The sequence below is a fragment of the Anabrus simplex genome, chromosome 9 (genome assembly GCF_040414725.1).
Source record: "Anabrus simplex isolate iqAnaSimp1 chromosome 9, ASM4041472v1, whole genome shotgun sequence".
Classification (NCBI taxonomy): domain Eukaryota; kingdom Metazoa; phylum Arthropoda; class Insecta; order Orthoptera; family Tettigoniidae; genus Anabrus; species Anabrus simplex.
The window spans coordinates 114,969,823-114,992,389 of record NC_090273.1 but is presented as its reverse complement, the minus strand read 5'-3'; the positions used below and the strand labels follow the sequence as shown (position 1 = coordinate 114,992,389).

The 22,567-nt window shown below is 39.5% G+C and overlaps 1 protein-coding gene across 2 annotated transcripts in view; it reads left to right on the top strand.

The window, feature by feature from the left end:
• Positions 1-22,567, top strand: part of Stip1 (Stress-induced phosphoprotein 1) — a 74,169-nt gene that overhangs the window by 32,461 nt on the left and 19,141 nt on the right. For both annotated transcript variants that reach the window (XM_067153901.2, XM_067153902.2), the window contains exons 8-10: positions 1,457-1,618; positions 1,699-1,802; positions 21,355-21,518. In XM_067153901.2, coding sequence (XP_067010002.2) covers positions 1,457-1,618; positions 1,699-1,802; positions 21,355-21,518 — 430 coding nt within the window. The remainder of the gene's footprint in view (positions 1-1,456; positions 1,619-1,698; positions 1,803-21,354; positions 21,519-22,567) is intronic.

Below are 22,567 nucleotides of genomic sequence, written 5' to 3'. Positions count from 1 at the left end.
TGTTGACATACATGCAGAATTAAACACAATGTTCATGAATATTTATTTAAAATAAAAAGCTGATATTAAAATTAAAATAATCCTTAAAGGATACCAGCATTTAATTATGCTGCTCTGTGAAATTTCTAAAATGAAAGGCACAAAATTATTGGTTAACAAAAACATTAGGGCCCACAAGGAAAATAAAGTAAATAACCCAAAATATATCATATAGGTCAGAACCATGACCCAAGATCAAAATATCACCATCAGATAACATACTCGCCCACGTATAAAGATAGATCAGATCAGAACAAAAGATAGTGAAACAATGTCCCATTTGGCAAAATATCAAAAATTAACACTCTTTAGCTGGGTTGGAAGAGAACGTAGTTACCAAATGGAATCATAAAACAGAAAACTTGCGTCCCTAGTCCGGTATAACTGCTACCTAAGTGATGGTCCCAGCAGAAACACTTGCACACGAAAAAGAGCTTTTAAAAAGAAAAAAAGATAATCCATTGGTAGATCCTGATATTGATGGTAGTAATCCATAATGAAGTTCAGCTTGAATCAAAACTACCAAACTGACCTAAACCAGCCTTCTTCGCATGATCAGCGGAGTCCATTCTGTACCAGTTCTCTTTGCATACTGAAAGCTCTCCTTGTAGCATACCCAGCACTCCAAGCTATACGCATTGTTGCCAAACGAGTTAGTTCACGCACCCCAAACAGGTGCTACATTTTGTAATTCTAAAGGGTGTGTTGCCATGATATATCCTTTTGTTAATAATATTTCATTAAATATAATAGTCCAGTTAGACTTGTGCAGAAAAATAACATTCTCTTCACTATATCTTTGTCCATAAGAAGTTCCACATGAGATTCACAATTATTGATTGAAATGATTTTTATCAAGTAATAAGTAGGCCATAATATGGCATACCAATCATTTTCCAATCATTTATAGACATTTTACATGACCCTTGTAGTTATCGATAATTTTTTTTATATAAGCTTTGTCTTTTTGGCAGCCTCTAAATGGGGGAAGCAGAAATAAATGCATTTCTCTCTCTAAAAGTTTATTATGACATCACCTATTTCTAATCTCATTTGTAGGAAGTTCAAATAGTTTCAGTTAACTGTTTTTTTTTAATGTAAAGTGAAAGGGGGGGGGGGGGGGCACTAATTCATGGAGTGGTGGCCTGAAAATATTTGGAAATCATTTCTGTACATACAACAGTTATTTGCATTAAGGGCATAATTGCGTTACATTCATTGCTGGTTGCTCACCATGTCAGATGCAGTTTGAATTCCAAGCAATTCATGCTAGATATAAACAATATATAATTCATATCCTTGCGTTTCACGTTCCATGTAAAAATTGGAGATCCCAATGTCAACAATTGCGTATAATTACTAGCTTGCTTCTGCATACTGGTATTAGTGAATTGATTTGAACTTCTATCTTGTGCAGGAAACTATGCTGATGCTATCAAACACTACACTGAAGCCATAAAGCGAAATCCTGATGACCCCAAGTACTATAGTAACCGAGCAGCTTGTTACACCAAACTGGCTGCCTTTGATTTAGGCCTTAAAGACTGTGAGAAGTGTGTAGAATTGGATCCCAAGTTCAGTAAGTACCTTTAATTTAAAGTTTTTTTTAAACATCTTCGTCTTGAATATCTTAATGATAATTCTCATTGTGCTTTGCAGTTAAGGGCTGGATTAGGAAAGGTAAAATCCTTCAAGGAATGCAGCAGCATAGCAAAGCCATAAACGCATACCAGAAGGCTCTAGAACTCGACCCCAATAATGCTGTGAGTACTGATTTTTTTGTCTCCACTTAGTTTAATACATTTGATGGTAAAGTGTTCTTTATTATTATTATTATTATTATTATTATCATCATCATTATCACCATCATAATCATGCAGCACAGTTTCCATCCACTGGCCTTTGGAATGTAAGCCTTTTCATCATTTCTTCTGTCTTCTCAAAACAGCCCTTCTCTCCCTTTGGCCTCTTGCCAGCCACTTCCATCTCGTGCATTTTTCTGGGTATGCTTGAGTCCTTCGTTCATTTGACATGGCCATACAATCATAACATTTCTCTATAGTCTCTCTTACAAGAGTTCTCTTTCACTACATCTCTCACCTTATTTCTTACTACATCTCTTCTTGTGACTCCTTTCTGTTCTTCAATAATTCTGTTTTCAGATGCCTGCATTCTACTAATATCTCTTCCTTTCATTGCCCAAGTCTCTGATGCATGGGTTAGTATTGGATAATTGATATGATACATAACTTGTATCAAAGTAAAATTGTAGAATAGACATGTTAATCTTATGTGATTTTGCCGTGTCAAAGAAAACAAAGAGAAATTCTTTACATTTTGCGGAGACTTTGCTCTGTGTCGTCAGAGAAGACTTTGTTGGAGTATGTCCTCTCTCCCCCTGTCCCTTTCTTTAAAATTTTATTTATTTCTTCTACCATATTCCTCTCTTATCTCTGTGGCTTGGTTCTAAAAGGGCCAATGTCATTTTTCATCGAAATTGAGATATTAACTGATACAAACGCGTTTTATCCTGGCTTGCAACATGTTAAAAGGGCCAATGTCTCTGTTAAGTACTAAACAAACAGTTAACGTTTAATTAAATAAGCCCTTGCCAATAATGTTAGATTACCAATAAAGATTAGAGACCTGGCAATTTTTAAAGACTATGATATAAAAAATTAGCGTTTAATAAGGTGACTTCCACAAAGAAAGTATAAAGTTATTTAAAGTTAGTTGTTGAAAAAAATAATTGGAAAACTATAAGCAAAACTTCAAATGCTCATAGCTGAAAAACAGTTTTTTTGACATTGGCCCTTTTAGAACCAAGCCACAGATCTTTGATTAGTCTGCTGTCTGTCTTGCAACTCACAGATTCATTGAACAGGAATCGTCTTACTGGGCTAAAATGGTGGTGTCACTTTTGCAAGACAGAAGGGTTGCGCACAGTGATCCAATTGGTGACAACAAGAGTATTGCTTACATTAGAACAACGGTCAAATATTTTCAGGTTGAAACAGTAATTGTTAGAGAAGTCTTTGTTATCGACATTCATGTTTCCTCGTCTGAAGATGCGGAGCAAAGTCTCCGCAAAACTTCGTAATTTCTCTTTGTTTTGTTGTGACAAAGTCCCAAAAGATTTCCATGTCTACCAATATGGGCGATGAAAACATAATCTAGAACCTATAAAAGTGCTGTGCTGTTATCAGTTCTTTAAATGTATGTTTTATTTCTGTGTCTTTTAAATATTGTAATTTCTCTCTGCATAAGACTTGCAAATTGCAGTAGATATATCGTATACAGAAACACCCCTAAAAGGAAAATAAATCGGCTAAAGTAATTAGTAGTTGATATAAGTGAGGTTCATTGGCAGAAAGAAAGCAGTTTTTCCAGTTGGTTATTACTGAATTATTAATGCAAAATAGGAGCAGGCAAATCTTTTCTTATTAATGAAGAAAATAGGGCAAGTTTTCAGTGTTCAACAAAGAAATAGTTTTTTTTCTTTTGGGGTATATGTAGTCTACACCCGCCATCCAGGTGTACATACCTGTAACTCAAGGATTTAATATGTAATTCTTCTTTACTTGGGATAATTGGCATTTTGATGCATCTGTTCGCGATCTTGATCTGTTTAAAGATCTTAATTGTATCCTTATTGACTACCACATTGACTACTCCAAAGTGGAGGAAAAAAATGCTCACGTAGCTCTGGATGAGTTTTGAAATAAAGATGTCAGTTACTCAGATAGCAGCCTTCCTATTGTGAAACTGAGCATTCCAAAGATTGGGCAACATACTGTTATCATATGATCACGGGAATAGAACCAGCTTTTGGGTGGTTAGGCTGTGTGCAATTGCAGAGTTTTGCCCAGACATGCCATTTGGGCTCATCATTCTCTTTTTCTTTTAATTCACAAGTTGGCTCACAACGAACAGGATATGAATCCATACTGAGCCCTCATGGAATGGGAAACAGAATGGAGAGGGAGAATATATGCTAGATCTATGCATGAGAAACAACCTGATGGTGAGTAACGCTTGGTTCAAGAAAAGGGACTCCCATAAAATCACGAGATATAGCTGGGATGATAAAATAGGTGCAGTAATAGATTATATTCTGATAGATCAAAATGTATGGAAAAATATCAATGATGTTAATGTCATTTCAAGTGAAGATTGGTGGAGACCATAGACTGTTGGTTGCAGTTATTGCAGAGGAAAGACCCAAAGTCTGTAACAAAAGAGTCCCAAAAATAAAAATTTGGCGACTAATCGAGCCAAGTGTAAAGGAAATGAAATGTCGTATGGCTTTTAGTGCCGGGATATCCCAGGACGGGTTCGGCTCGCCAGGTGCAGGTCTTTCTATTTGACGCCCTAGGCGACCTGCGCGTTGTGATGAGGATGAAATAATAATGAACACAACACATACTCAGCCCCTGTGCCATTGGAATTAACCAATTAAGGTTAAAATCCCCGACCCGGCTGGGAATCGAACCCGGGACCCTCAGAACCGAAGGCCAGTACGCTGACCGTTCAGCCAACGAGTCGGACACAGTGTAAAGGAAGAATTCAGGGAAGGTGTCCGCAGGTTGTTGCCGAGAGAACAACTAAAATTGGTAGATAAAGAATGGGATACTCTAAAGAAGGTTGTGGTTGGTACAGCAGAAAAAGTATGTGGGTGACAGTCAAATAAGAAAACCTAAAGACACTGCCTGGTGGAATGATATTAAAAGGGCTATCAGTGACAGAAACCGTGCAAGAAGATCCTTATATCAAGCAAGAACATGAAATAGAGGAGAAGCTATCACTTTACAGAAAGAAAAAATTACAGGTCAAACAGTTGGTTGTAGCTGAAAAGCAGAAATGCAAGGAAGATCTGGCTACCAAAATAACACAGGATGGAAATAAAAAGCTGTTATACAGTATTGTTGAGAGTAGAACTCAAAATGACTATTCAATCTATAGAACTTCCTAATGGTGAGGTGACTAGGGATAAGACCAAAATATTACAGGAGTTCAAAAGGCACTTTGAAACTTTGCTGAACTGTTATGAAAATGTCACTCCATTAGGTGACGAACCTTATGATTTTGGCAGCACAAATACCACTAGTCTGACATGGTTGAAAGTAGAGACAGCAATATTTAAGCTAAAAAACAACACATCAACTGGATCAGATGAATTAAGTGTTGAGATGATCAAAGCACTAGGAGATGTAGGACAACAGTGGATGTATGTATGTTTAGTCCACAGCCCGAAGGCTGGTTGGATCCTCAACAGCTCCGCCATCAGCTGTTATAGATGGCCTAGGTATCACTGAAGAGGCGTACTAGGGAAATGAGGAGTGAGGTAGTTTCCCGTTGCTTTCCACACCGAGCCAGAAGTTGCTATTACATGTCTGCCAAGCCCACTGAAATGCATGCACCAACTGACCCTATGAGAAATATTTTCACACCATTCATAGCAGGGACTGGCTGCAGAAGGAATGGCATTACTAGTATCACTCATATCTGTCACCTTCATTATGTCAAAGCCAAGGATAAAGCTGAGACAGATCAATGAAACAGGGCACTAAATAGAATCTGGAAAGAGAATGTAATACCCAATGACTGGAAGCAAGGAGTCATCATCCCATTGTTGAAAAAAGGTGATAGAAATGTACCAACTACAGAGGTATAACTCTGCTGTCACATGGCCTCAAAATCTACGAATCCATCCTTGAGAGCAGAATTAGAAAATATGTTGAACCTACACTTGAGGAGGAACAACATGGATTTAGACCTCACAGATCAACTATAGACCTCATTTTTGCCACCAGAATGCTCTAGGAGAAGTATTGGGTGAAGAGTAAAACAGTTATAACTGTTTTTCTGGACATCAAGAAAGTATATGACCATGTACCATGCAGGTATATATGGGAATGTTTGAGACATAAGAAAGTGCCCAATGATATCATAGCATGAGTACAACGATTATATGATGAAACCAAATATTGTGTTCAGGTCCGGGATGGAAGGTCAGGTTGGTTTGAAACGAAGAGTGGAGTCCAGCAAGGAAGTTGTCTTTCACCACTTCTCTTTATAATCATAATGGATGAAGTTTTAAAAGCGGGTAAGAGAAAGGATCCAACAACTAATGCCCTGGTTTTTGCTGATGATGTAATGGTATGGGGTGAGACACAAGCGGAAGTACAAACTAGACTAGATCTCTGGCATGAAGCTTTTATAACCTTAGGTCTCAAAATCAGCAAAACGAAAACAGTTGGCTTGGTGATGAGTAGAAACTCTCCAACTGTTCATCTAAGAATTGGAGATGAGATGGATATTGTAGACAACTTCTAGTATTTAAGTAGTGTTCTGTCATCAGACAATACTACCATACACCAAGAGATTAGTAACAGAATACAGAAAGCTTCCAAATTCTATCACGCTGTACGTCAAATACTTTGGGATGAAACATTTCTGTTAGTTTCCAAGATCAGCTTGTACAAAATATATCTAGTACCTATATTGACATATGGCCTGGAAGCAGCAACACTTACTGGACCAACAAAGAGTCGTCTTCAGGCAACAGAAATGAAGTTCCTCAGTTCTTGTCTACAAAAAACAAAAATGGATAAAATAAGGAATGTGGATATCCGACAACTGCTTGAATTGGAAAAAAGCTTGCTGGAGACTCTAGAAGTGAAGAGATTGCAATGGTATGGTCACATCAAAAGAATGAACCCTCACAGGACTCCTCGAACATACTTTGACCACAATGTTCCTGGGAAACGACCAATAGGAAGACCTCGTGATGTTTGGGAAAAACAGATAATGAAGGACCATGAAATTGATGTGAACTGGTGTCGCATACATGAGCATCATCTGTGGACGGATAGAACAAACTGGAGGAGGCTCGTACACAACCGCACCCGGCTTGCTGGAGGGAAGAAATGATGATTCTCTTTTCCTCTTTCGTGGTTGCCTTGTACTTCCTCTTATAACAAAAATCACCAGCACTGCTTATGACTAGAGTTATTCGAGGATTATTATCCTGCATTTCCTCTTAAAACTGTAACCACTGTGAAGCACAGTAAGTCGCTTAGTAATGGAAAGGAATTGGTGACGAGTCATGTAATCGTCCATTAGCGTACAAAAATAGGAGTACATAAGCCAGGCTGAGTGCCACTGATGGTAGAAGTGCTGGCCTTTTTAGCTCAAGTTTACAGATTGGATCCTGGCTCAGTCTGGTGGTATTTGAAGTTTCAAGGACAAACCTGAAAACACAAAAAGTACATGTACTGTCTCCATGTCTTGTCATCTTCTCATAAATGTCTGGCTCCATGGTTGAGTGGGCAGCGTCTTGGCCTTTGGTCTTCAGGGACTCTGTTCGATTCCCAACTGGTTCAAGGCATTTGAAATGTAAACATTTAATTGCTTTGGCTTGTGGACTAAGTGTTTTGGTGGCCCCAAATTCCTGCAATTTATATACCACCAACACTACCATCCACCAAAGTACCTGCAGTTTCCTATACACAGCCAATGCCACCCCACCTGTAACATCAGGCTCTCTCCAAGGCTTACAGCCTTGGCAGTAACTTGGTCGATGTGCAATAACATCGACCCCAAACTACAAGTTTTCAACGGTAAACCCTGGAGGAAAATTCAACTGGAAATAGTACCCCAGGTGGTAACCAATTCACCGTCGCCTTGAGTGATGCATGCGGGCCTTCGGATTCTGGGGAGCCTGCACCGGCATGCTTGGAGGTTTGCTTACAAATTTGTATCTTTTATTTTTCTATTCCACGTTTTCAATACAATTGATTTTGTGTTGTTAGAAGTTCACATTGCTACAACACTTGTTTCGCTTGGTTTCAAGCATTCTCAGCCTTTGTAATGGAATAGATGATTCTCTCCTCAATAAGATTCAGATATCAAGACTGGAAGTGGTTTGGTCACATGAAGAGGATGCCAGTAAACAGAACTGCAAGGAAGGAATTTGACAGAAAAGTAGAAGGAAGACGACCCATGGGAAGGCTATGAAGGAAATGGATAGATTTAGTTAAGAACAATGTACTGCTGAGAGGTCATGATTGGGACAAGTTGGTGGAGGAAGAATGATACAAGGACAGGATGAGATGGAGGAGGCTCATATACCACACCCGGGAAACTGGAGATGGTTTAGGATGATAATGATGTTAAGACCTGTCATTGTTAATTTGCTTATAACTTCAGTAGAATTCCGCTGTAACAAACACCAGTATAACGAATATTTTTTTGCTCCTTTTTGCCTACTTGTAAAAATATTTCATTTTAACGAATTTTGTAGTTTCAGTTTAACGAATTAAAATTCAGCTCTTTTCTTTACCAGTGTGATCCTATTTTCTCAAATTAAAACCAAAATTCATCCTGTTTTATGACCAACATTTTTCTTGTTACATTATTTCGTTATTCAGACGATCTTCTTCTTCTTATGACGCCATCTCCCTCCGAAGGTTGGCGATCCAATTGATTATGATTACACGCGAAACGGCAGCACGGAAGATTTCTATAGACGTATGTCCATATCACTGCCGCAAGTCTTTCAGCCAGAAATTTCTTCGTCTTCCCACACATCTTTTCCCATCAATCTTCCCTTGAATGATCAGTCTGAGAAGTTCGTATCGTTCACCTCTCATGATGTGTCCGAGGTAGCTGAGCTTACGCTCGCTCCTTGATGGTTATGAGAAGTTCTTTCTTCTTGTTCAAGATGTTGAGGACTTCATTTGTCTTCTGTTCTACCCAAGATATTCGGAGTACTCTTCTGTATAAGTACATTTAAAAAGATTCAATACGCTTCTCCAATAAAGGGCTAAGCGTCCACCCTTCGAAACCATACAAAAGAACAGGAAAGACATAACAACGTAGCATTCAAACTCTGAGCTGGAGGTTGAGTTCTCGGCCGGTGAATAAGGTCCTCATGGTATTGAACATAGTTTTTGCTTGTCCAATCCTGGATAAGATTTCGCATTTTGAATCACAATGCTGGTTCACTAGAGTTCCAAGGTATTTGATAGAAGATACCTGTTGGACGATGTTGTTGTTGATGATGTAAAGGGAGGCCTGTTTTGGTGGTTTTGAGAATACAATCAGCTTGGTCTTGTTAATATTCAAGGATAAACTGTAGGTTTCACTGGTCCTCACGATGTTGTTTATAATGACGATCACTAGGGTTGCTGGCTAACACAATAGTGTCATCAGCAAATCGGATGTTATTAATGACAAAGCCATTGATCTTAATACCTAGATTAACATCTTCCATAGCCCCTCTGAACACAGCTTCAGAGTAGATGTTGAATAGGAGTGGGGACAGGACACATCCGTGGCGGACACCTCTTCGTATAGCTATATCCTCAATAGTAGTTCCTTCCATTTTGACCTCTGCCGTTTGATTCCAGTATAGATAGGAAATGATACGAAGATCACCAACATCTACACCAGTAGATTTTAAAATCTCAACAAGTTTTGCATGAGATACGCAATCAAATGATTTTTGGTAGTCGATGGAACAAGCATGCACATCCAAAGACTTTAATATTACTTATCTAGACTCACAGAGCGCGCTGATGCTATGCGGAATATTGAACACTTTCGCGCATCGCCATGTTGCGGGCGCTTCAGCTTCGAATGGATGACTAGCACGTTGTAATGTTTACAGACCCTTGCATGTTTTCGATTTCATTTGAATCATGCCTGTTAGTGGATCTATTTTAGTATTATATGTAACGGAGTGTTAATATATTGTCAAATATTTTCAAGGAATGTGGGAACTGATATATTACAGTAGTTTCGGCAATATTAGGCCTAAAGTTAGGCCTTACCTGTAGAATGGAAAGATATTCACGAGGGTGAATTCGTGCGCAGCCTTCATTTGTACAGGTTGCTATCGGAAGGGATCTGGTATTTCTTTTCACATGTGAGTAGAAATAGAACTGTTATAAAATAACTTTGATTTACCATAATCGAGAACTAAACAGGTTATAGGGTGATTGATTCAGAGAACGCATGGACATGACATTTAGAATATTTAGGCTGCTCCTTCTTTTTTGTTTGCCTTTTCCCAATTCATCGGAGATAATTGTTTAGAACTAAACAGCTGTTCTGTTTCACATAAACTGCGTTGCGGTATTGCAAATTTGATAAACCTGGGCCTAGAATCCGTAAGATATGATTGATACAACTTGATAAAACCTTTTAATATTAGGGTAAGGTATTGCTTCAAATTATCAGTTATCTAAAAAATGATTTATTAGTATCGTGTGTCTTCATTTCTCCAATTTTTCCCATTTGCTTTATAATAAAAGAATACAATTGTTAATACGCTATTCCAGTAAGATCTGACAATATAAAGTCTAAATAAAGCTCATTACAGTCTTGTCAATCCTAGTCTGCAGTAGAAAACGCTAATCAAAATAACTGTTCACTATGATATTAATCTTTTTGTTTGCAAGTGCTTTACTTTCAGTTTCACCTATTTCCATTCTGGTGTAAATCATGGTGCTCATATTAGAGAAAAATTAGAACGCACTTTCAATTTTTATGTGCTCAGATAATGTTAATTCGGAATGAGTTTGTAAAAGCAGTATTATTCAAGCAGATAATATTATAAGGAGGGTTTTACATCGTAAATGATACCATTCTTACTTAAGCCTAACCGGGCAAGTTGGCCGTTCGGTTAGGACCGCACAGCTGTGAGCTTGCATCCGGGATAAAGTGGGTTCGAACCCCACTGTCGGCAGCCCTGAAGATGGTTTCCCGTGGTTTCCCATTTTCACACCAGGCAAATGCTGCGGCTGACTTTAATTAAGGCCACGGGCTTTTCCTCCTCATTCCTAAGGCTTTCCTATCCCATCGTCGCGATAAGACCTATCTGTATCGGTACGACGTAAAGCAAATTGGTAAAAATAAAACTTAACCCTAAACCACGCCGAGAAACTCAAACTAACCCTATATATTCATTTTCATTTTAAGAAATACACAACAGAAGACTAGCACCAGTGTAACAAATGTCAGGCAGCATTTACCTAAATCCAAATCACACAATAATGATACAGTAACTTAACTTCTGCTCATCCAGTTACGTTATTTCATATCCAAACCAAACCAAATCCCATGGCACAAAAGGCCCGAAAGGCCATGGCCTACCAAGGGACCGCTGCTCAGCCTGAAGGCCTACAGATTACGAGGTGTCATGTGGTCAGCACGGCGAATCCTTTCGGCCGTTATCTCACCGTCAGATATCTCCGTAATTGTAATCACGTAGGCTGAGCGAACCTTGAACCAGCACTCATATCCAGGTACAAATCTCTGACCTGGCCGTGGATTGAACCCGGGGCCTCCGGGTAAGAAGTAGACACGCTACCCCTACACCGAAGAGCCGGAATTTCATATTCAGAAAATGATAAAACATGTATCTGATTGTTTTAGAATGATTTCTGCAGTCATGTACTTTTTAAACAATGTATTCAGAGAATTGAGTAAAATTTGCTGTAGGCCTAATGACTTACCAGAGAGGAATCGTAAGCTATGTTACCTTTCATAGAAAGATTTTATTTCGCAGGTTTCCTTTTTTGTTGATATTGAAGATTATTATTATCGGTACAGGAGTTCATAAATATTTGTGTTCTGCAGTCTGCTGAGAGACAGGCTTTTTTATCTCACGATATGTAATCATACTTAAGTTGTAGACTGCTCTTGGAACATGTCTTCTTATTTTCAATAAAGCTGAATTGTAGAGTCTACGTTTCTCAAGAGACAGATTGTTACGTGATCCTCGTCCTTTGAGTCTGGCCTTCTTGCGATATGTACAATATTCGAACAAATTAGTTACAAACATGACCCTTATACAGTATTAAAGTGAGCGACGTGATAATTTTCGAGGTACTGCTAGTGTATTTTCATAGTAGTGTATTTTTCAGTCTTCTTATTGTCTTTTTAATTTTTTTTAGGTGCGCCATCTATGGGCTATCCAAAGGATTTGTGTAGATTGTTCCGTTTTTATAGAGAAATATATTTTAATATTACCACAGTCTTCATACTATGTATATTTATTGCGTGTGTACACGGTAGTCGGTGTAGGCTGTCATTAATTTTGTAGGGTAGATGTTTTCATGAGTGCGAAATTTAAGTTAAAGCTCGTATTACATACGATCTCCGCGTCAAGCTGAGGAGCGCCCGCAACATGGCGGTACGCGCATGGACATGTCTTCCCCAGTCACACGCTACTGCGCAGCCAGCGGTGTGGGGTCTTGTGCACATCTACATTCATATCTAGGCATCTCTGGGTCAAAACATTCAAGGAGAAAAGAGCTTTGCGGGTACCCAGTCCATTCCTAAAGCCAAACTGAGTATGTCCAACTTGGTGTTCTCATTTGAGGTAAATTCGAGTGTGGATGATACGCAGAAATACCTTTAGCACATGGGACATTAGGCTGATCATACGATAATCATCACAATGTGATGCACTAGCCTTTTTAGGTATGGTGACAAAAGTAGATCTTAGCCAGTCAGATGGAATTCTACCAGATTTATTTATAGCGTTGAATAATGTAGTTAGCAGCTCTAGTCCTCTACCATGGCCTTCAGGAATGAAATTGAGAGTTTCTGCATGAATCTTGTCCGGACCTACAGCTTTTCCATTCTTCTGGAGTTTGATTGCATACAGTACTTCCTCTTGGATTATATTTGGACTTGTTTCGCTGCCTTCACCAATAAAAGGTGGTTTGTCTGACCTTACATCCCTAAATAGTTTTTCAACATATTCTTTCCAACACTTCCGACTTGTCTTCGACTCCTACCAAAATAGTGTCATTGGCATCCCTCAGTATAGCTTTACATGGCCTGTGATATTTCCCTGAAAGTTCCTTGATCTTCTTGTGGAGATTAAACAAGTCATGTTTCTCTTGGAGAAGTTCTATTTCTCTGCATCTCTCCACGAGCCATAGTTCTTTTGCTTCCCTACACTTCTTCCTCACTGTCCTGTTTAGTTCTTGGTAAACGATATGATCGCCATTTTCCATATATGCACCGTACGCGATCGAGAAGGCAATCGCTTTTGTGTAACCAATATGCTTCGCCCAGTTCTCATATATGGTATGGAACTTATTTGGGAAAGACTAACGGTGTACGACCTTCGAGCTATTGAAAATGTAAAGGCCAGATGTCTGAAACGAACACTGGGCATCTCCAAGATATCACCATCACGACTTGCGTATGGATTATCCAAAGAAATTTTTTACTCAAAAATTTGAAAATAAGTAAGCAGCTTTCACATATGCAGCAAGAATAAGTTCTCCAAGAGAGAAAGAGAAAACAAGCAGAAATCAGCCTGGATTTTTACTCAACTGATGCTATGATTGACCACAGCTGGACCGGTCCAAATGACATGAGAAGTGCTTTGAATAGGCTGGTGGTACATGGGTTTCACCATCGTCTATGCTGGCGATCAGGCTTTCATGAACCGTCCCTACATTGTGTGTGTATGTTGATTAAAGAACAACAAGGCACCTGGCGAAGATGCAGTAATTGCTGAACTCTGGAAGGCTGCAGATGACAAGGTGATCGACAAACTAAGAGATCATTCATGAGATCTGGGAAACAGAAAATTCCAAGTGACTGGACAACAGCCCTGATTAATCCCCTTCATAAGAAAGGTGACAAAGCAGATGTAAACAAGTACTGTGGCATCTCCCTCCTTTCAATAACGTACAAAATTCTCTTGAAAGGCTTTCAGACCCGGGCAGGAGAGCAGCTCGATTCACAGTTGGGTGAATATCAAGGAGGGTTTAGAAAAAGTCGATCATGCGCAGAGCAGATCATGAACCCTAAGTCTGTTCTATCTGAATCTCAGCAATAAGAGGTTTGCGATTACCTTCGTCGACTTAAAAGCCTATGATTCTATAGATCGACATACACTCCTCCAAATTCTAAAGGGGATGGGTTTAGACAACAAAACGAGAGCAATTATCCAACAGACTCTACCCAACACAACCTCTAGAGTGAAATTCAGGGGAGAGATTTCGGAAAGGAAAATTTTGCCACTTCCAATGGGTGGTTGAAAAGTTTTAAGACATCAGATAGTGTTGAAGGTCTGTGGAGAGGCTAGACAATTGGTGAAATTGAAAGCAACAAAATAAATGAATCCCTAAATGGGATATTATACTACATTTCATCCCATTCCAGTCAGGTAGTCTTTAATTTTAGCAGAGTGAAGTGGAAACATGGTCACCAGCATCTGTTCACGGTCAGTCTCAACGGCAGACAGCCTCTTTCAAAAGTAGCCCGCGCGAGCGATAGTGTCTGGCGATAGTTGTGCGCTCTGGAGATAAGAGTCCGTACACAAGACTAGTAATAATGTTCTCAGACAGATGGCGTCGGAGTTTGCTTAGCTGTCACACACACATACGGGCAACATGGAGGAATGGTTCAGAATAGTCTCATATGAAATGAGCAGAAGAAACATTGGCAAATGTCCAATGCCTTTTAACATTTAAGGTTTAGCTGTGCTGTACAGCCACGTAATTTAAGGTATACGGCTTCTCGAGTAGAGTCTGATCCTGCGTGATATATTGTTACTGTAATAACGTCACACTACCTTTACATATTGCTGACTGAATACTTCTGCCTTCTCTAAGTCCTCACATGTACACTTGCCTTGTTCATTAACACTTTAGCGTCGACGTGTACATTTGCTTTTTCCGTGGTAAACTGCTGAAATGCAGTACGAAGTATACATTTTTCAGGTTGTTGTGGGCTACGGATGTTCGTAATTTTATTCATAGATGATAATCAAAGACATATTTTATGTTAAAAGTTACTATTTTTGGGTCCCCCCCATTGGGGTGACATATGGTTATTAGGTTGACTATGCAACAGAGAAAGCGCATGTCACCCCTACAGGGGTGACGGCCTTTATAACTTTGTTGTTGCGGAACACTGTGCTCTGTACTGTGAGCTGTTGATTTACACGCATTTCAACGAGTTCCTTGTAATTTACAGTTTTGTGACAAGAAATTAATTCATGTTATGTGTTTCTGTGTTGACTAAGCCATGATTACCGATAGAGAGATAGAAGAACAACCTGAAAAGGGTTCAAGTGTTGAATCAAGAGATGTTGACATTTAGGATTTGCAATGTGATGCCACCTTTTCCGAGTCGGAATTCAACAGTAGTTTGTGTAGTGAGGACACTAGCAAAGATTCCGGTGCTGCATCGAGCAATGATTCAACCAAATCAGCCAGTGACAATTACTGGGGAACATTCCCAGGTTTGCAGGAACATTTTTTTTATTCACACGTAGCCCCGGTTTACAATTTCATCTGAGTGCTAAATCTCAACCAGTATGTAACAATAAAGCAATAATAGACTCCAATCCACATTATTTTCCTTGCCATTAATAATTGAATTCTGATGGTTGCGTATGTATGGGGTGACAAATGTCAGAAAAATTCCTCTGTTTGTTGCGCAATGCACAGCGTGCTGAGAAAGGAATGGGCACTGCGCTGCACTCTGTGAACACCTTACGTGAACAAGCAATGCAATACAACAGCGAATGGTACCGCTAGTTTCATGCGACAGCCTAAAGTTGAAAGGCCTGGACACACTGCCGTGTCGCCCCATGAGGGGTGACATACTATATTTTGTATGAGGGTCCGTCACCCCACATGGGGTGACATCGTCTTCAAAGTGTTAATGATCCCTGGAATGTTCTTCCTGGAACTTGTTTCTGACTAAAAATACATACACGTACCCTTCCATTGTCAGAATTAATTTGGCTGCCATCATGTTATCCTTTGCTGACATTTATTCTAAATTCAGTTTCCTAGTAAGGTCATTCAAGTCCGGCCCCGCGTTTGATTCCTGGCCGGGTCAGGGATTTTAAATTGTAAATGATTAATATCCCTGGCCTGGGAACTGGGTGTTTGGGTCATCCTTAACATTCCTTTCCTCAGATTGAACTCTTTAAACTTCCACCGTTTATATAATGCACACAGGTTCCTCACATATGGTGCAAGTAGGGTCAAAAGATCTTCATAGGTCGACGTCCCGAATAAATAGCATTTTAAAAAAGTTCATTCAATCTCTCCTTACTCCTGCAACTGTTCTCAACTCTTTCTTTCTAACCTGCACTTCCTTTCTTAATCTATTTCAAGCGATTCCAACCGAGGTGCTTCCACGGCCCCGGCAGAAGCCCCGGTGCTGTGCTATAGCACCGTTGAGGTGGTGGGGGAAGGAGGGGAAGTGACAGAGGCAGAACTACAGGTCATCAAGTCAGCGTGCAGCTTATGAAAACAATGTTATTTATGACAGTTCTGATAAAACATAAACACACAATTTATTCTGTACATACTTTGCGTTTGCCTTAATGTACATTCAGCGTTTAAGTCGATTGCTGACATAGTTTTGCGGCAACTAATTTACCAATAATGGGTACAATCGATTTGGCAGTAGAAATTCTAAGTACAGCCTCTAAGTCCGCATCAGATAGAGATGTCCTAGTTCTCCATTTATTTAAATTCAGAATTGAAAACGTCTGCTTTTTTTTTTTTTTTTTTTTTTTTTTTTTGCAATTTTCAGAGCAACAATAGCCCGTAACGTGCTCGAACTGCGCCTGCTAAAGTATTGGGTTCAAGTATATGTGAGACAGGGAGATAAAATAATTAAAATAATTATCTTTGTGGGTTCATTTTTGCAATAGGTCTTATTGCGATGATGGGATAGGAAAAGGCTATGAATGGCAAGGAAGCGGTCGTGGGCTTAATTAAGGAACAGCCCCAGTATTTTCTTGGTTTGAAAATGGGAAACCACGGAAAACCATCTTCAGCGCTGCTGACAGTGGGGTTCGAACCCACTATCTCCCGGATGTAAGCCCACAGCTGAGCACCCCTAACCACGCCGCCAACTCCACCGGTGTTTTTTCTTAGCAGCACATCTAAGTCTAATTCTAAAAAGCTCTTAATAATACAAGGTCAAAAACGAAAACAAATCTCGTAAATTGCATGTAAAACAATTCCTAATGAGTGAGTTATTACGTAACTCTGAAGAACTTGGCAATTCCGATTTTAACTTAGCAATTTGTTCAGTTCTTGCTACGTCAACGATATCATCATAGGTGGAAACATGTTTATTGTGGTAGTGTCGTCGCACGCTTAAAGACTTTACGCTTAAAATGACATGACAAATTAAACACTGAGCTTTTCCTTCGGTATTGAGAACAAAATATGAATCAACCCATGAAGGATTAAACAACATTTTTAACGAAGGTGAAACCAAGTGCTCCGCTATCTGTTCTGTCGAATAGATTCTACTGAGAATGACACATACAGAGAGAGAATGAAAATGAATGTACTGTCTCTTACGTACACATGCACCGACCACTGCGCAAGGGTAGGTGGGGAAGGAGGGGAAAGGTGCTGCTGAGTGCAGCGCTGGTGCGCCCCGGCACTAAGTGCTCGAGTTGGAAAGGCCTGATCTATTTTCATGTTATAATGGGTCCTCTGTCAGGAAGCAGTGACCTCTTTGGAGCTACACTTCCTTCAAGGAGCTCTTTTCTATGTCTGCAGCACATACTGTCTGCACGGCAAGCGGAAAGTAATTAAGTCGCCATTGTGAGGCCATCGAAGCCGCCACCCTGTTGGATCTCGCTACCAAAGTTCTACTTAACTAGTTTCAAGGTTCCTAGGTATCCCTTAACCCGATGAGTGCTACACCCGCCTATAGACGGGCATAGCAGTGCTGGACCGGCCGCGTCAGCCTGTCTATAGACGATGCGCGAGAACTTTATAATCTTTTTCAGTTTCCCGGTTCACTATAGAGTGCCAGTTCGATCTCTGGCAGGCCCTGCCATCTCTTGGGCATTATGTAGAACTAATTGATTACGGCTTATAGCTTCGGGAAGTAACTTGCAGACCATTCTTGTAGATGTCTGTGGAGTTCATCTGTGATGCCAACAAGCATGGCGGAACAACAAGCTAGTTGCTCTCGTAGCAGTGTTATTTCAGATCAAAGACTTCCTCATTTATTAACCACAGTGGAAAGTGATGAAGATGATTTCAATGAATTGTTAAGCGATTTTAAAAGTGAGTGATACAGTGTGTGCTGAAAATATCGTAAGTGAGAAAGAAACAGAGCTGCCTCCTAAATGAAAAAGAAAAACACTGCGAGTTCAAAAGTTATTTCATCCCTATTTCCATGGCGGACGGATGACTTGTTTGACAGACTCTGGCAGCCGAGTAGTGTTTGAAGACAACCCCAAAATAATTGATTTTTTAAATGTTTTGTCCCAATGGAGTTGGTGCAGCTGGTTGTTGATGAAACAAATTGGTTTCGCAAAAAACTGGTGGGACCTCTCTGTCGTGCGAGCCTAATACCATGTCATCTGCGTAGAGGTACATTTTCACTGAGTCCTTTTGTAGGATGTCTGTGACGTCTGACATGACGATGTTGAATAGGGTTGAGCTAATCAGGACTCCTTGTAAAACGCCGTTGGTCTGTACTATGTTTTCTGAGGTCGTCACGCCATCTTTGATTAAAATTTTGTTGTAGGTGAGCAGGGTTTTGATAATAGCTGTTGTTGGGTTATCCTTTCCTGTCATACTTTCAAGTTTCTTCATGAGTATTTGTCTGTTCAGCAGGTCAAAGGCTTTTGTGAAATCTACGAAGACTGTGTAGAATTTCCTCGACGGGTGTCTTAGAGCGTCGTGTATATCTTCTAGGAGGTTAGCAACTGTGTGAAGGGTTCCTCTTCCCTTCCTGAATCCGAACTGTGTTTCCGTCATTAAGGCGTCTGTTAGCGAGTAGAGTCTGTTCGTCAGGATTTTGGAGAATATCTTGAAGATGTTGTTCTCAAGTGCAATTCCTCTGTATGCGTTGAGGTCCTTATGTCGCCTTTGCCCTTGTATAACAAGATGATGTTCGACTTCCTCCAGTCCTCTGGTATTTTTCCTGATGTGAGGCATTTGTTAAACAACATCGTTCACAGCTGGGCGAGTTGTTCAAGAGTTTCTATGAGGTTTTCATTGAACACCTTGTCTGGTCCTGCTGCTTTTCCTTTTTTTTAGATTCTAGGATGACTTGTCTTAATCCGTCCTTGGTTATTGGTTCAGATTATATGGTGCACGTCTCTTCGGTTCCGTAAACCAGCTCCAGGAATGGGTCGAAAACAGCCAACTCCAGCTGCATACCAACAAGACAGTGCAAATGATCTTCAGGAGGGGAGGAAGAACCTCTGCACAAGACAAAATATACTACGGAGCGGAAGAGTTAAAGATCGTAAACTCCTTCCAGTACCTAGGCATCACCTTACAACCATCGGTATCATCCTACAAAATTCACATACGGGAGAGGGCAGCCGCCGCAATTAAAGCCATTTACGACATTAAAGATCTGACAAGACTAGCACTAGACACCGTGTTAAAACTTTTCTATGCAAAGAAAATGCCTATTCTGACCTGTGGCATTGAGCTCATATGGAGCAACCTGACAACTAGAGACCTCTCGACCCTTGAGTGTGTGAAAGCAAGATACCTAAAGAGAACTTTGGGAATATCAAAATACGCCCCTTCGAGACTGGCCTACGAACTTGCAAAAACGTGCTTCCTCATAGAAGACTTGAGGTTCAGACAACACCTGCCAGCGACGAAACAAGAGTCAGACCTACTTCGGGACAGACAAAACAAGAGAGCGGACATCTGGCCCAAATTCTACGCAACAGATGCGATGCTAGATCGGAACTGGACGGGGCCATAACTAGGCTCGCGGTGCACGGTTTCCACCACAAGCTATGCACAAGAAACAGTTTCCACGAACCCTCACCAGAGTGTGTATGCAGCCTCTGCAGGAAGGCCTGTAAACGCTACCACTTCAGAGAGTGCCACAAGCGCACTAAATCATTAATGGAATATAACAAAGAACAATGAACCTTAACTGTCTGCACGTTTGTGCGCTTTTCTTATTAATAATAATAATAATAATAATAATAATAATAATAATAATAATAAAAAACTGGTGGGAGATATTGAGCTCTTACTACTTTCCAGGTTCAGAAAGTATTTTAAAATATCAACTTATGTACTTGTAAGGAGTTACATGTATTAGTTGCCCAAAGATTTTAGGAAATAATTTTATTTTGCGCTCTTTACTTTGTATAAAGATGATGTATGCGTGGGCACAAAAGTGTGATTTTGTTTTCTCTCAAAATAATATTGAACTTAAGTGTAGGATTTTCCACTTGCATTTAGATTTATAAAGAACCAACATTTATGAACATCTTAAGATAATCACCCAACTGATAAGATAAAAATTGAGGCTTCTACAATTTTTTTACATATGAATGAAAAAGCTCAGCACTGAGGTACCAAACAGTCAACTGGTAACTCAGCACTTAAAAGGTTAAAGATCGAGTTAATGCCCCTAATTCGAATTATCTTTCAAAACTACATAAGAACATTTTGGTACATAAAATTGAATATATTTTTTATAAACAAATGTGTCATGCAACATTTCCAAGAAAACGGTGAATGAGTCTCACATTGTATCAAAAACTAAGCTCTAAGCATATCAAAATGTTCTCTTGGCTGGATTTAAAAATCAAAGAATATATCCTTTCTTGAAATATTCTCAAATTGGTGGTAGTATTTGCATTAATACATTAGAAATATATAGTGTTGAACTGATGAGAGAATTTATACGTAGAATTGAATGTACTGTAGAAGGAAAATCTGGTTTTGTAAAGTTTGACTGGCTCGAGGTTAAAGAGGAAGGGTAATCTGGTAATTTCCGAAAGAGGGATTTCCTTAATTCAGTATAGGTCATTTCTGATCATGAGCATGAACTAAACCACCTCAAGCATAATTCAGATGATTTGCAAGTCTCAGGAGCCTGCATTTTTTATTACAAGAGATCTAGACATCTCTGAGCACAGATAGTAAGTGGAAGGGACCTTTATACATAAGCAATACAATAACTTTCCAATTCTTACCTATGGTTTTCTTTTTCGCTACTCTACCTTTGACAAGTCTTTTGCTGGATTGGATTATAAACTTCTGATTACAGATTTTTTTCTGTACTCAAGAACTGATGTAGTGCACCATTTCATTCTTAAATTCATAATAGAATCAGGCTTGAATATTAATCAGCTATATATTGCCTGAATTCTCCCTGTATGAACTTCTCTGCTTTTTAAATATTTTTTAATATCTAGGCTATAGTATGCTCGCAACACTGTGGTAATTACTAATACCACCTACGCCATCACCACCACCTGTCATACTAATTGTCTTAATACTTATTTTTCAAATATAGGAAGCTGTAGATGGCTACAGATCGTGCACAATGGCTGTGAATGCTAATCCAGAGGAAGTAAGGAAACGTGCCATGGCTGATCCAGAAGTCTTGGCCATCATGCAAGATCCTGCCATGAGACTCATCCTTGAACAGATGCAGAATGACCCTAAGGCTCTTCAAGAGTAAGTTTTTATTAAAATTCTAATGCCTATTTATACTACTACAATAAAACCTGTTTTTTGCATAACTTTTATGAACCGGAAAACTTTCCATGTTGGAACATTTTCCCAATCCCATGAATTATGGTTTATATTCATGTAAATTACCTCTGTTTAGCGGAACTTGTCTGACGCAGAAACGGAAGGAAATTTTGCGACTAGAAGGGGGAAAAGTTTGTTTATTACCTTCCTAACCCCTTTCAGTACATGTGTATTCTGAATGGATCTAAGATGATAAATATTAAAGAAATAACAATTTTACACCACCTTTCCAATACTTATCTTTCCTATATTTAGGATATAAACATTACAACTGGGACATGTTTCGCTTAACTGTCATAAGCATCATCAGCCAAAATAATTCTTACAGTAGGTCAGGGTCCTGAACCTAGTGGCCTTATTTGTATGTGGTACCCTAAGAGTCGCGTTTACATTACAGAAAATCAATAATCTTAAAACTAGGAAATAAACAAAATTGTTTGGGATTGGTTTGTTAGTGCAAGAGCAAGAAATTTGCCCCATATCAGGGGCAATGCTACAGCACCGTGCAAGAGAAGTTGCAAAAACGCTCGGAAAGGAAAATTTTACCATTTCCAATGGGTGGTTGAAAAGTTTTAAGACATCAGATAGTGTTGAAGGTCTGTGGAGAGGCTAGACAATTGGTGAAGAAACATTGGCAACTGGACTTCAAAAATTGGCTCTCTAATTAAAGGCCATGAACCTCAGAACATAGCTAATGGTGATGAAGCTGGACTATTTTTATAAGCACTACCCCTAGAGAAATGCATATATGCTCAATTCTACATCTCATCAAGATTATGAATGATTTTAAAGTGTATCTACGCTTTACAGTGATAAGAATATAAGACTACTTCTCCTCTACCACAACACTATGCGTATATGCCCACGTCTCATCAAGATTGTGAATTTTGAATTGTATCTACGGTCTTGAATACTACAAAGAATATTTTAAGACTTCCTGTTCTTGTACAGGGTGGGGCAGAGTGGGCTCC